The 13,109-nt window shown below is 43.2% G+C and overlaps 1 protein-coding gene across 3 annotated transcripts in view; it reads left to right on the plus strand.

The window, feature by feature from the left end:
- The first annotated feature begins 1,837 nt into the window (after positions 1-1,837).
- Positions 1,838-13,109, plus strand: part of LOC138966835 (peroxidasin-like) — a 56,372-nt gene continuing 45,100 nt past the window's right edge. For 2 of the 3 annotated variants that reach the window (XM_070339190.1, XM_070339191.1), the window contains exons 1-3: positions 1,839-2,960; positions 12,612-12,683; positions 12,993-13,064. In XM_070339190.1, the coding sequence (XP_070195291.1) occupies positions 2,755-2,960; positions 12,612-12,683; positions 12,993-13,064 (350 nt within the window). In that variant the 5' untranslated portion in view covers positions 1,839-2,754. Of the gene's footprint in view, positions 2,961-12,611; positions 12,684-12,992; positions 13,065-13,109 lie in introns of all 3 variants that reach the window. The other variant, XM_070339189.1, reaches the window with a different exon arrangement.

The raw sequence follows: 13,109 nt of genomic DNA on the forward strand, positions 1-13,109 counted from the left end.
ACGTTTTTTCTATGCATGACAGATAGTCAGAAGTAAACATCTTTTGCGAATATAGTCTATAGGTAAATCTGTAAGCAACACTTGAAAATTTATTTTTGTTAACTGGGTCAATTAGTTTATACCAATAACAGAGCATTCTACATTTCATATTGACATCTAAGGGATATTTTCCAAGTTCGCCAAAAACCATTGCATTAGAATAGAACCATTAATACTGAGAAGTGAACTGCCCCTTCGTCGCCCTCTCTGAACTCCGTTGGAAAGTTACATTTTGCTCAAAGTCAGTTTGTGTAACTGACTTGTCCGAAGTCAATTCAAATTGGAGACAGCAAGTGGAGTAAAGTTCTTCAATAAGGGGGCAAATACCTAATACTTTTGACATCCAGATAACACCAACCCATGCATGTACTCAGTGGTACTACGGAGAAGACACAAAAGAGAGAGAGAGAGAGAGAGAGAGAGAGAGAGAGAGAGAGAGAGAGAGAGAGAGAGAGAGAAAGAGAGAGAGAGAGAGAGGAGAGAGAGAGAGAGAGAGAGAGAGAGAGAGAGAGAGAGAGAGAGAGAGAGAGAGAGAGAGAGAGAGAGAGAGGTATACGGTTGGACTTCTGACACATCAGTCACCATGTATGGTCACTGACTTTCTGAAAAGCGGACAACTTTGGTAATATAATTATATACAAAAAAAAACAATACAAGAGGCCCTGATCCGTTTTTCCTCTCTTTTCCCAAAAGTCATTGTCCATAGCTAGTACATGTGACAGGGCGACCAGTCACCAATTATAGCGAAAAGTTTTTGTCATTGTCCAGTCTAGTGTTTGTAGTTCATGTTGCTGATCGCTTTATGTTTTGTGTAATGCCATTATCTGTTCCAAGTTAAATTTTGAGATGCACAAAACATTTGTTTCCCGAACCTCCACACACATGAAGTACGTGGCTGTACGGGTTTCGGTCTGACAGTCAGCCAGTCTTGCAAATATGTGCAGAACAGCAGTTGCACCGACTAAACGTCTTGACACGTGCCTTTAATGACGTTACGTGCACTGACTGACACGCCGCTATGAACGAGCCATGATCAGACCAGCGTCAGGGAATTTTTGACTGCACCTCGCCTAATTACCGACTTCCTATGCAGCCCTGATTTTTTCTAAGCCTTTCTTCCTTCCTTTTGACACCTATGTGTTGCGTACACAAAAGGGGGCCGCCCCGACGCTGCCGTTGTTCGGGATGATAAAGGGGGGAATAAAGAACTGGCTGGCAATCTGTAGACTGGTTTCAGTCACAAACAAAAACTGACACTGCAGACTGACCCTTTTGACGATTTGTGTGAGGTGATGTTTGTGCCGCTTTGTTCGATAATGCGGACTTTTTCGAATTGGTCAGTTCATCTCTGTTCCGCCTTGTGTGAGTGTGTGTGTGTTGGGGGGGGGGGTGTGTGCGTGTGAGTGTGTCACCGTGTGTGTGACTGAGTGTGCCGTGTGTGTGTGTGTCTGTGAGAGAGAGAGAGAGAGAGAGAGAGCGGCCAGTATATGTTTGTGTGTGTGTGTGTGTGTTTGTGTGTGTGTGTGTGTGTGAGTGTGTGCGTGCGTGCGTGAAAGAGAGAGAGAGAGGGGGGGTGGAGAAAGACAGACAGACAGACAGAGAAAGAGAGAGAGAACAGACAGACTGACACTGAGACAAAGAGAAAGAGAGTCGCCGTCGGAATTTCCTTTCCTTTCCTTTACTTCCCACTTTCCTTTCCTCCCACACACTCAACTTGCTCACCGTTGTACCAGTCCGAGTTCGTCCCAGTCAAACGTCGGTCCCAGTGCGAGTGAAGTCGTTGTGTGTGTCAGTGTGCGTGTGTGTGTGATTGCTGTGCCCGGTGTGTGGTTATTATAGACGAGAGAGACAGAGAGTGGTTGTGGTGGCAATTCGAGTTGTTCAAGTCCCTCTCTCTTCTTTTTTACTCTCTTAATTCTCTGACAACTCTCCAGCAGGCAGCTTACCACATACACTGAGAGAGACTGCCTACTATCATCCCCCTCTCTTCAAGCTTTACGGTGTATCCCGTAGCCTATAGGTCTATGCCTGAACTGAGAAGACAGCATTCAGCAGCTAGCGGTGTTGGCGGCAAGAATTGGGGGCTTGAAAGACACACACAGACACAGCGGCAAAGCTGCGAAGTGTTTTCTCTGACTGCTCAGATACGAGTGCAAACCCCCGCGACTCCTCAACACTTCTCTCTTTCCCCCCTCAGCCGTCAAGTATCGAAGACGTATACCGTATCGGCTCGTTGGGGGGGTTGGAGGTTCGAATCTGTCCTGCTGCTGCTGAAAAGTCGAGTCTTGCTGACTTGCGGAGCGAACGCAACAGGAAACCAAGACTAACGCCGACCGCATTGTGTAGGAATGCTGTTCAGCGGATTTGTACCGCAACTGAGAGCGTAATGGATTAGGGCAGTGAGAGAGCCCTTTCTCTTTCTCTCTCTCTCTCTCTCTCGCTCTCTCTCTCTCGAATCAAAACAAAAGAAGTTTGGAGTACCGGGGCCCGCAGTGACCGAGAGATCTTACCTGCACCTCTAGAGAAGAAAAAAAAGTCAGTTTACTTTGCGGTGTGGGTGTGTTTACGTGTGTGCAGTCAGTGTCATCCCGAAAGGGAATTTGAGTTGCCAGAATTTGCTGACTCCGCTGGTGCTTTGTGTTGCCGATGTTTGTGGCGGAGTGATTTACACGTGATTGAGTTCACACAGTCTGTGCAGTGTTCACTTTGTCAGTGATGAATTCCAAGATGGGGATTACCCGCCGGGATACAGCGATGTCGTGGCGAGGTGTGATGTGGTTGCTGTGTGCGGTGATGTGGTGGCTGGTGCCGCATACTGTGGCCCAGTGTCCGCCCAGGTGTCTGTGCTTCAGAACTAACGTCAGGTGCATGTTTCTGCAGCTGGAACACATACCCTCCGTGCCTCCGGACACCACCGTCCTGTAAGTTACACACTCAAACATGTCACGAGTTATGTATCTTCAGTCTAATATTGCTATTTCATATGTTACGTGGATTTCCATTGGTCAATTGGGCAAAATTGAGCTCAATGCAAAAGTGATATCGACGACATTTCCGTCGATATCAGTTTTGATATCGACGACCTCTTTATTGCTTCCTCACTTAAAAAAAAAACCCACCTAAATTTAAAAACAAACAAATATATATGAAAATGTAATTATCCCAGAATTTAGTTGAGCAAGTGACTAAAGACTTTTTGAAAGAAAAGACATTGAAATACTGAAAAGTACAAGAAAAGCGTGAACAAAAAGAAATAATAATCAGAGGGAGGGATATGGAACAGCCAAAACTGAGACAAATACTTTTGTAATTTCTTTACAGTAAATACAAAATGTCCAGAGAATTAGCAATATATCTAACATTGACTGACTGTGTGATGATATCTTCTGCTATTGGTCTGTTTCGACAGTGATATCAAAATCTCGACCTCCGGTCTCGATTTTGATATCACTGTCTCAACAGACCATATGCAGAAGATATCATCACACAGTCCGTCAATATTGGGTACTATAAGTTAATTAGGAAATAACCTTTTTTGTTCTTGTTTAGAGGACTGTTTGTTTGGTCTCAGCTACTCAGCGATAATGTCTCAGTTTTCAGGCGCATGTTTCTACAGCTGTAGCACATACCCGTATAAATTAAACCAGTGATTAAATCTGCAAAGTGAATGGTTTACGAACAGACGAACAATCAAAGTTATCAAACTGACCATGCAGGCACATAGTTCGAGACTCGATTCAGTAAATAACGCTTTAATTGTGTCTGCAGTTCGTTAAAAAAAAAAGTGTAATCAAAAACCCCAAAAGGTAAGTTTATGGAACGGTTGATTATAGACAAAACAAAACGTTGATAAGTTGACCTTTGACCTATAGGGCCTAGGTCAAAAGCGGATGAACATGATACAAATAGTAATAATTTAGCCTGATCACTTTAGCTTTGGGCTGTATTTCTTAGAAGATGACAGGAAGCAAATACAATTTTTAAACAAGTCGCGTAAGGCGAAAATACAACATTTAGTCAAGTAGCTGTCGAACTCACAGAATGAAACTGAACGCAATGCAACGCAGCAAGACCGTATACTCGTAGCATCGTCAGTCCACCGCTCACGGCATAGGCAGTGAAATTGACAAGAAGAGCGGGGTAGTAGTTGCGCTGGGAAGGATAGCACGCTTTTCTGTACCTCTCTTCGTTTTAACTTTCTGAGCGTGTTTTTAATCCAAACATATCATATCTATATGTTTTTGGAATCAGGAACCGACAAGGAATAAGATGAAAGTGTTTTTAAATTGATTTGGAAAATTTAATTTTGATAATAATTTTTATATATTTAATTTTCAGAGCTTGTTTTTAATCCGAATATAACATATTTATATGTTTTTGGAATCAGCAAATGATGGAGAATAAGATAAACGTAAATTTGGATCGTTTTATAAAAAACATATTTTTTTTACAATTTTCAGATTTTTAATGACCAAAGTCATTAATTAATTTTTAAGCCACCACGCTGAAATGCAATACCGAAGTCCGGGCTTCGTCGAACATTACCTGACCAAAATTTGGTTGAAAAATGAGGGCGTGACAGTGCCGCCTCAACTTTCACGAAAAGCCGGATATGACGTCATCAAAGACATTTATCAAAAAAATGAAAAAAACGTTCGGGGATTTCATACCCAGGAACTCTCATGTCAAATTTCATAAAGATCGGTCCAGTAGTTTAGTCTGAATCGCTCTACACACACACACACACAGACAGACACACACACGCACATACACCACGACCCTCGTCTCGATTCCCCCTCTACGTTAAAACATTTAGTCAAAACTTGACTAAATATAAAAATGACCCCCACACTCAGCCTGCAGATGTACCAAGGTATTACAGATGAGATTAATGACAAGTTGACAACACATAAACTTGTACACAGTGAGGACAAACAAAAGACCTGCTGTATCCGCGATAGTTGAATAGAGTCGTGAGTCATACGAGGGGGGGGGGGGGGGGACTGAGAGAGAGAGAGAGAGAGAGAGTGAGAGAGAGAGAGAGTGAGAGAGAGTGGGAGAGCGTAAGAGCCTTCCGAAGTCCCAATCATGCTGTTTCAGTCTTCATTCGTCGAAGCATATTTTCCTCCTAACTGTAGGCAGACTCAGTGGACGAAACCGCTGAGTTGACACCCATAAAGTGAAACCACTCCACCGAGTCCCGCTATCTCTACCTGGGCCAGGTGTTCGGCATTCTCCCTCCCAGCCCCCACACCCAGTATCCAGCCCAGCACGACAGTATTTAGACTTAGAGTATGCTCGAGATCTGGTGATCAGACGATCTGGCTGTACGCTCGCTGTGACTGTCAGACCCCTCGAGTTGAGCAAAATAAACATTCCGATCGGGACACAGAGAGACCACGCCTGTCTGCAGACGTTTTCGCTACAGACTGTTGAGGGTCCGTCACATAGTCTTGTCGCTCGGACGTTCCCGAGTAAAGAGAGAGTGTATGAGAGTTGTTGGTTTCGTTTGAAAGAACCCGTGTGAACGAAAATTGGTAGAGGAAGAGGTAGCCCATCGATCAGAGATTGGCAGGGAGGTGAGAGCTGAAGGGAAAGCTGTGTGTGTGTGTGTATGTGTGTGTGCGTGCGTGCGTGCGTGCGTGTATGGGCGTGCGTGCGTGTGTGCGTGTGTGTGTGTGTGTTTGTTTTCATTGCGGCTTGATGTGTGGGATTGCTTGGTTGATTGATTGAGTGATTGCACTTTTACTTTAAAAGAATAATGTTTTCATGTGCAACGAGAGAGAGAGAGAGAGAGAGAGAGAGAGAGAGAGAGAGAGAGAGAGAGAGAGAGAGAGAGAGAGAGAGAGAGAGAGAGAGAGAGAGAGAGAGAGAGAGGTTCATTTACCGAAGAGGCACTTGAAAGAGCTAGGACATTTTTCATTCATTTATAAGATTTGTAAAAGGGTGATTTTTACATTTAATCAAGTTTTGACTAAATATTTTAACATAGAGGCGGAATCGAGACGAGGGTCGTGGTGTATGTGTGTGTGTGCGTGTGTGTGTGTGTGTGTGTCTGTCTGTCTGTCTGTCTGTGCGTGTGTGTGTGTGTAGAGCGATTCAGAGTAAACTACTGGACCGATCTTTATGAAATTTTACATGAGAGTTCCTGGGTATGATATCCCCAGACGTTTTTTTCATTTTTTGGATAAATGTCGTTGATGACGTCATATCCGGCTTTTTGTAAAAGTTGAGGCGGCACTGTCACACCCTCATTTTTCAATAAAATTGATTGAAATTTTGGCCACGCAATCTTCGACGAAGGCCGGACTTTGGTATTGCATTTCAGCTTGGAGGCTGGGCGGGGATGTAGCTCAGTCGGTAGCGCGCTGGATGTGTATCCAGTTGGCCGCTGTCAGCGTGAGTTCGTCCCCACGTTCGGCGAGAGATTTATTTCTCAGAGTCAACTTTGTGTGCAGACTCTCCTCGGTGTCCGAACACCCCCGTGTGTACACGCAAGCACAAGACCAAGTGCGCACGAAAAAGATCCTGTAATCCATGTCAGAGTTCGGTGGGTTATAGAAACACGAAAATGCCCAGCATGCTTCCTCCGAAAGCGGCGTATGGCTGCCTAAATGGCGGGGTAAAAACGGTCATACACGTAAAAGCCGTGGGAGTTTCAGCCCATGAACGAACAAACAAACAAGCTTGGAGGCTTAAAAATTAATTAATGACTTTGGTCATTAAAAATCTGAAAATTGTAATTAAAATTATTTTTTATAAAATGATCCAAAATGACATTCATCTTATTCTTCATCATTTTTTGATTCCAAAAACATATAAATATGTTATATTTGGATTAAAAACAAGCTCTGAAAATTAAAAATATAAAAATTATGATTAAAATAAAATGTCCGAAATCGATTTAAAAACAATTTCATCTTATCCCTTGTCGGTTCCTGATTCCAAAAACATATATATATAGATATTATATGTTTGGATTAAAAACACGCTCAGAAAGTTAAAACGAAGAGAGGTACAGAAAAGCGTGCTATGCAGCACAGCGCAGCCACTACCGCGCTAAACAGGCTCGTTAATTTCACTGCCTTTTGCACGAGCGGCGGACTACGGTCATTGTGAAAAAATGCAGTGCGTTCAGTTTCATTCTGTGAGTTCCACAGCTTGACTAAATGTAGTCATTTCGCCTTACGCGACTTGTTTTTTTTGTTTTTAGCAATGATAACTTTAATGTTAAGTGCCTCGACTGCACTTTTCAAGTGGTGGGGATTGGTTCACCGAGTCCTTGAAATGTATTCTTCATTCAGCAGTCTCGGCCACGAACTGTGACGACCAACAAACCTTGGCCCTGAATTCGACACAAAGGGAGAGGCTTTGGCAAAGTTTGGCGGAGGGGTGGGGAGGGAGGAGGGGGGGGGGTGCGTTCGGTCGGCTGATTGAGTGGGGAGGGAAGGGAAGGGAAGGGAAGGGGAAGTGGCATGTCATCAATGGGTTTTCCCTGTCCCTTGAAACACTCCTGACCCTCAGCTTGTTTAGGCACATCATTCATTTGTAACAACCCTCGTATGAATTAAAAAGTGTGTCTGTCTGTCGGTCTGTCTCTGTGTCTGTCTGTCTCTTTATCTCTGTTCACCTCTGTCTCTGTCTCTCTCTGTCTCTCTGTCTCTGTCTCTCTCTCAGTCTCTCTCTCTCTCTCTCTCTCTCTCTCTCTCTCTCTCTGTCTCTCTCTCTCTCTCTCTCTCTCTCTCTCTCTCTCTCTCTCTCTCTCTCTCTCTCTCTCTCTCCTTCTCTCTCTCTCTCTCTGATCATGTCTATCTCTGCCTTTCCATGTGGACATGTCAAAAGCTAAGTCTTGAGATGGTATTAGCTGGAGAAGACAACGGATCGAGCTTGTTCTGCGAGTGTTATAACAGAAATACCGCATTACCTGGCACCACTTTGTCAACGTCACAGCGGAAGGTGAAGCTTTGGGAGTAGGTTCTCCGCTGTACCATTAGCACATGGCAGGTTTGTGTGACCGCCGGCGTCTTGATAGATACTGCGAATGTAAGCCTGTGTTCTCTGCCAAAGAGTAGAGAACATTCCCCATTACAAGTGCGTGTTGGAAAAGCTTTTCATACCTGCCTTTCTGGCTTCAGTCTCCATCGTCTTGGCGCTTTTAATGCTGTGCTTTTATTGCAAATGATATTGATGAGTCCATTGCCCACCTATACTGAAGCTTGATGGATTAGATACACATCTTGATTTCTAACTTACGGGCGTAATAGTCTAGTGGTCAAGACGTCGCCCTTCCATGTGGAAAGTTCGGGGTTCAAACTCTGGCTACGCCGTAGAGATAGGGTGATGATTTTTTTGTTATCTCCCGGGTCAACTTATGTGCAGACCTGATAGTTCCTTATTCCCCTTTAGTAGGCTATACACGCAGGCACAAGAGCAACTACGCAAGGAAAAGATTCTGACATCCGTTTGAGAGTCCGGTGGATCACAAAAACTCTGACACAAGAATACCCAGCACGCATCCTTTCAAATCGGAGTATGACTGCTTAATAATTATTAATGGCGGGGAAAAACAAACACGTAAAAGCCCTTTCGTGCACAACATGAGTGTACGTGAGAGCTGCGGCCAACGAACGTTGAAGTAGAAGGAGAAAGAGTTACCACCTGTTGCAAGCTTAGAACGTTGTTTTATTTATTGGGGGGAAGGGGGAACTTGTAAAACTGTCCACGAAGATGAGCCTTTAGAGTGTACGAAGTTTCCTATGTGGATTTTTTTATGACCAATGAAGACTCTAGCTCTACATTTTATGATTTGCAAAACATACAGACATTCTACTGTACATGTAAAACATGTACATGAATCACGTAAGGGAATCGTTTTCAGTTGTTGTTTTTGTGTGGGTGTGTCCCCCCCCCCCCCATTTTAATCAAATGATAACTGACAAACATGGTATCTGTGTGTTTTCTGTTTGTGCAGATACTTTCTCATTTACATGAGGTGCAGAAAAACTTATGTTAAATGTTACATTATACAAAAGGACAAAACTTAATCATGCGTGAAACTATAGTGTTGTGTCTGCTGGTGTCAACATGTGTAGCATCAAAATGATCATATGTCATCATATAGATGGGTCTATTCAGTTACTATTGTACTTAACAACAACAAAAACAACAACTGCACTAGTACTCATTTGTCAAGGTCAGGTGTTGCATCCAATTTTACAAAATGGTTTTGGTGTCAGGTGAGTAATGCGTGAAAAGAAAGCTATTAAGCTAGTAGGAACTAAAGTTGTAATGCTAATAAGATATATAAAGATTAAAGGCCTTTAAATGCGGTGTCTGCGTGTACCACGCATTCAGGTTATTTAACCCTTTGTTAATTTCCGTTTTATACGACTTTCCTTCGTGAATAATGGCAATATTCAAACCGTACGGCTGTGGACCGTACGGCTGTCGGATAATTTACGAAAAATCTTCATTCAAGCGAATACACAAAGTGAATAGTTGTGTATGCCTTTTCTTTTGAATTCTTTGATAGAAACGTTTTTATTACACATATATAGTTAATATTCCATGTATGCTTTTCATATCCCGCCTGAACTCATACTTGCTAAATGGTTAGCCATGATGGAGATAGTGTCAGGCCTTTCATCTGCACGTGATATCTGTCTGCGATTCCCTCCATTCGTAACTTCAAAGATACATTCTTGTCAGGGTAGGGTGAGGCCAGTGCCGGAGACCCTTGTAAGTTTATGCCTCCAGATTGCTGGGGAAGGAGGGGGAAAGGGAGCAAAGTATTTATCTCAAGATTTCTTCGTCTGTCTCTTTCTATCTCTCTTGTCTGTCGGTCTGTCTGTCTGTCTCACTCTCTCCTTATATGTCTGTATGTCTGTCTGTCTCTATATTTGCCTCTCTGTCCGGCTGTCTATGTCTGTCTGTATCTCTCGCTCTCACTCGCTTTCTCTCTCTCGGTCAGCCTGCCCACCTATCTGCCTGCATGCATTTGTCCGTCTCTGTCTGTCTGTTCATCTATCTCTCTGTCTCTCTCTCTCTGTCTGTCTGTCTGTCTGTCTGTCTATCTGTCTGTCTATCTCGGAGAGAGAGAGAGAGAGAGAGAGAGAGAGAGAGAGAGAGAGAGAGAGAGAGAGAGAGAGAGAGAGAGAGAGAGAGAGAGAGAGAGAGAGAGAGAGAGAGAATTGAATTGAACTTTATTTAACAAGGATTAAGATTTAAGGCTACGCCTTTTCTTACAATCTGTCCTTGGGACGCATAGACACACAATTATAATTAAAATATTAAAAATTAAGAGAGAGAGAGAGAGAGAGAGAGAGAGAGAGAGAGAGAGAGAGAGAGAGAGAGAGAGAGAGAGAGAGAGAGAGAGAGAGAGAGAGAGAGAGAGAGAGAGAGGTGTGCCTGCGCTTACGCAAAGAACTATTTATGCCATGTCTGTCTTTACAAGCATCACTGGGTGTGTATGACTTAAAAAGCAGGAATGCGTGCCCATAACGCAGGCGAAGATAAGCAGGAAATTGGCTTCATTTTTCACAGGTGATGAATGGCTTTCACACGCCTCTGCATGTATTGCTATACTGTATAGACACGCGAGGTAATGTCACCCGATAAAAAAAGGTTTGATGATGGTGCAGGATGTGTGTTGCTGCGCTTCAAAGTTTAAAGGCACACTCCGTCACGTGTTCGTCTCCTTTATCTTCGACTCACTCTCTATCTCTGATCTCGCTTGGCTTTTACAAAGGATAAGATCATCCTTAAGCTTAGTTAGACACATAGCAAAAATCAACACCCTCACTACTTCCTGTAATGAGCTAGCGTTTTGGTTTTATTAATTTAATTCTTAAAAATTCACCAGTGACTTTCACAAATTCACGAAACAACACTTGTGGATTTTAAAGACCCCCCCCCCCTTGCAAAGGAAGCGGTTAGGATGTTGATTCCTCGCATTTGTCCATATGGAGGCGAGGTAGCCTTATCCCAAGTACACCCGTGAACATATCTGAGATGGCGATCCGAATCGTTTACACGGGAGGGAGTATGCCTTTAAAGAGAGAAGAAAAAAAGTTGCAAGAGAAAACAAAGAGTGGGAGAAAAAGAGACGTGCAGTTGTGGGGCATCTGAGCATGTTGTATGAGGGAGGGGCAGGGGGAGGGGGAGTAAAAGAGGAAATTTGAGCGTTATAACCTTTGAGAGCCACCGCTGAATCTGAATGTTCTCCTTGTATGCTGTAGGCTGTTTTGAGTAAATTCACAGCCCTGTCAGTGCTCTAGCTGTCAATGGGCAAACGACCTTCATAAAGAACAGTTGGATTATGATCGTCATCATCATCGTCGTTATCATCATTGTCGGAAATTACAAGTCTTGCGCTAACGCTACGGACAACATAACTGTCATAGGCAAACAACCACACAAACACCATGCCAATGAAACATGTACGGGGTGTAGAGTAACAACAACAACAAAAACAACAACAACAACAACAACAACAACAACAACAACAACAACACTATCTCCTGCCAACACGCAGTAACTCGAAAGTGTGTTTATTTCATCTTTTCCCAAACGTTGTCACTTTGTGCAGTTTGTCCCCAGTTAGCCATCTTTTTTCTCTCACGGAGCTTTTGAGCTATTTCATTGAAAGTTACTTTTTTTCTGCAAAGTAGCCTATATCTGCTTGTTGTTGTGTGTATGTATGTGTCAGCCTTTTGAAACATTCGTGCATTCCCCCCCCCCCCCCCCCCCCCCTATCCTGCCCTTTCATAGAAATGCGCGATATCCCCTTTTTGTGCCTTTTATTTTACGTCCACATTTTTGAAAGTTTGGTTGAGTCTACGTGACATGTGAAGTTTTGTTGATCACTATTATTTCGAGTCAACAAGCAAGCAAGAAAGGGAACAAACACAGCATGAAGGAAACAAACACATTGAAATGTTTTCTGAGGTGGAGACTCCAGCCTTATTAAATAAAAGGTTATTGGTGTGTTTGCTTTGTGGATCGGTATGCAACTTACAAACTCGCGTCGTGTACATGAGAAAGAGACCTTCATCCCTTACCTCGTAACAATCATGGTCACATGACAAGCCAAGCCTTCAACAATGTAAAGATACAATCCTTCCCGTGTACATGATCTTGTCAACCACCACACACAAAATGTGTCCCAAGCTTTGACATGAGGTATGAGCATTTTCCCACTTGTACAAACAATCAAAAGTCTGCATGCTGTTGTCTGTGCAAAGCTGGACTTTTGTACAGGTCTGTCATTAGTTTTGCAGATCATAGACATGGATGCTACTTAAAATTTTAATGCAACAGAGAAACAAAACAACAACACCAGCAACAACACCAACACCAACAACAACAACAACAACAACAGCCCACTATGCAAACAGCCAGGCTGCTAATATTGTGTATGTGTCCATTGGAGGCATGCTCTCATCACATGTGCCAAGACGGGTATAGAGCTGTTGGCAAGATTATCTACACAGGAAGGAATGTGTGTTTACAAGAAGATGCTTTCACACGTTTGCATTTATGTCTTATTTATTTGTGATTCTTTTTTGTTGCAGAGATCTGAGGTTCAACAAAATAAAAACAATACCAAGGGGAGCTTTTGCTGGGCTTTCAAGTTTAAATACTTTGTAAGTATGGAAACGGTGCTCCTGCATGTCTAACCTTCAAAAATGTCTGAGAGAGAGAGAGAGAGAGAGAGAGAGAGAGAGAGAGAGAGAGAGAGAGAGAGAGAGAGAGAGAGAGTGTGTGTGTTTGTGCCTGTCTGTCTGTCTGTCTGTCTGACTGTTTGTGAGTGCGTGAGTTTGTGTGTGTGTGTGAGTGTGTGTGTGTGTGTGTGTGTGTGTGTGTGTGTGTGTGTGTGTGTGTGTGTGTGCAGACTATGGCAGCTACTGACTGAATGACTACAGACAGCTAACGGCTTTCTTTTTGTGTTGCAGATTATTAAACAATAATGAGATAGAAAAAATAGAAAGTGGTGCTTTTGATGGATTACCAGAGCTGCGATACTTGTGAGTATACATTTGACTCGCTTTTGCTTTGGATACGTTTTGCAG

This window comes from Littorina saxatilis, linkage group LG5 (genome assembly GCF_037325665.1).
Source record: "Littorina saxatilis isolate snail1 linkage group LG5, US_GU_Lsax_2.0, whole genome shotgun sequence".
Lineage (NCBI taxonomy): Eukaryota > Metazoa > Mollusca > Gastropoda > Littorinimorpha > Littorinidae > Littorina > Littorina saxatilis.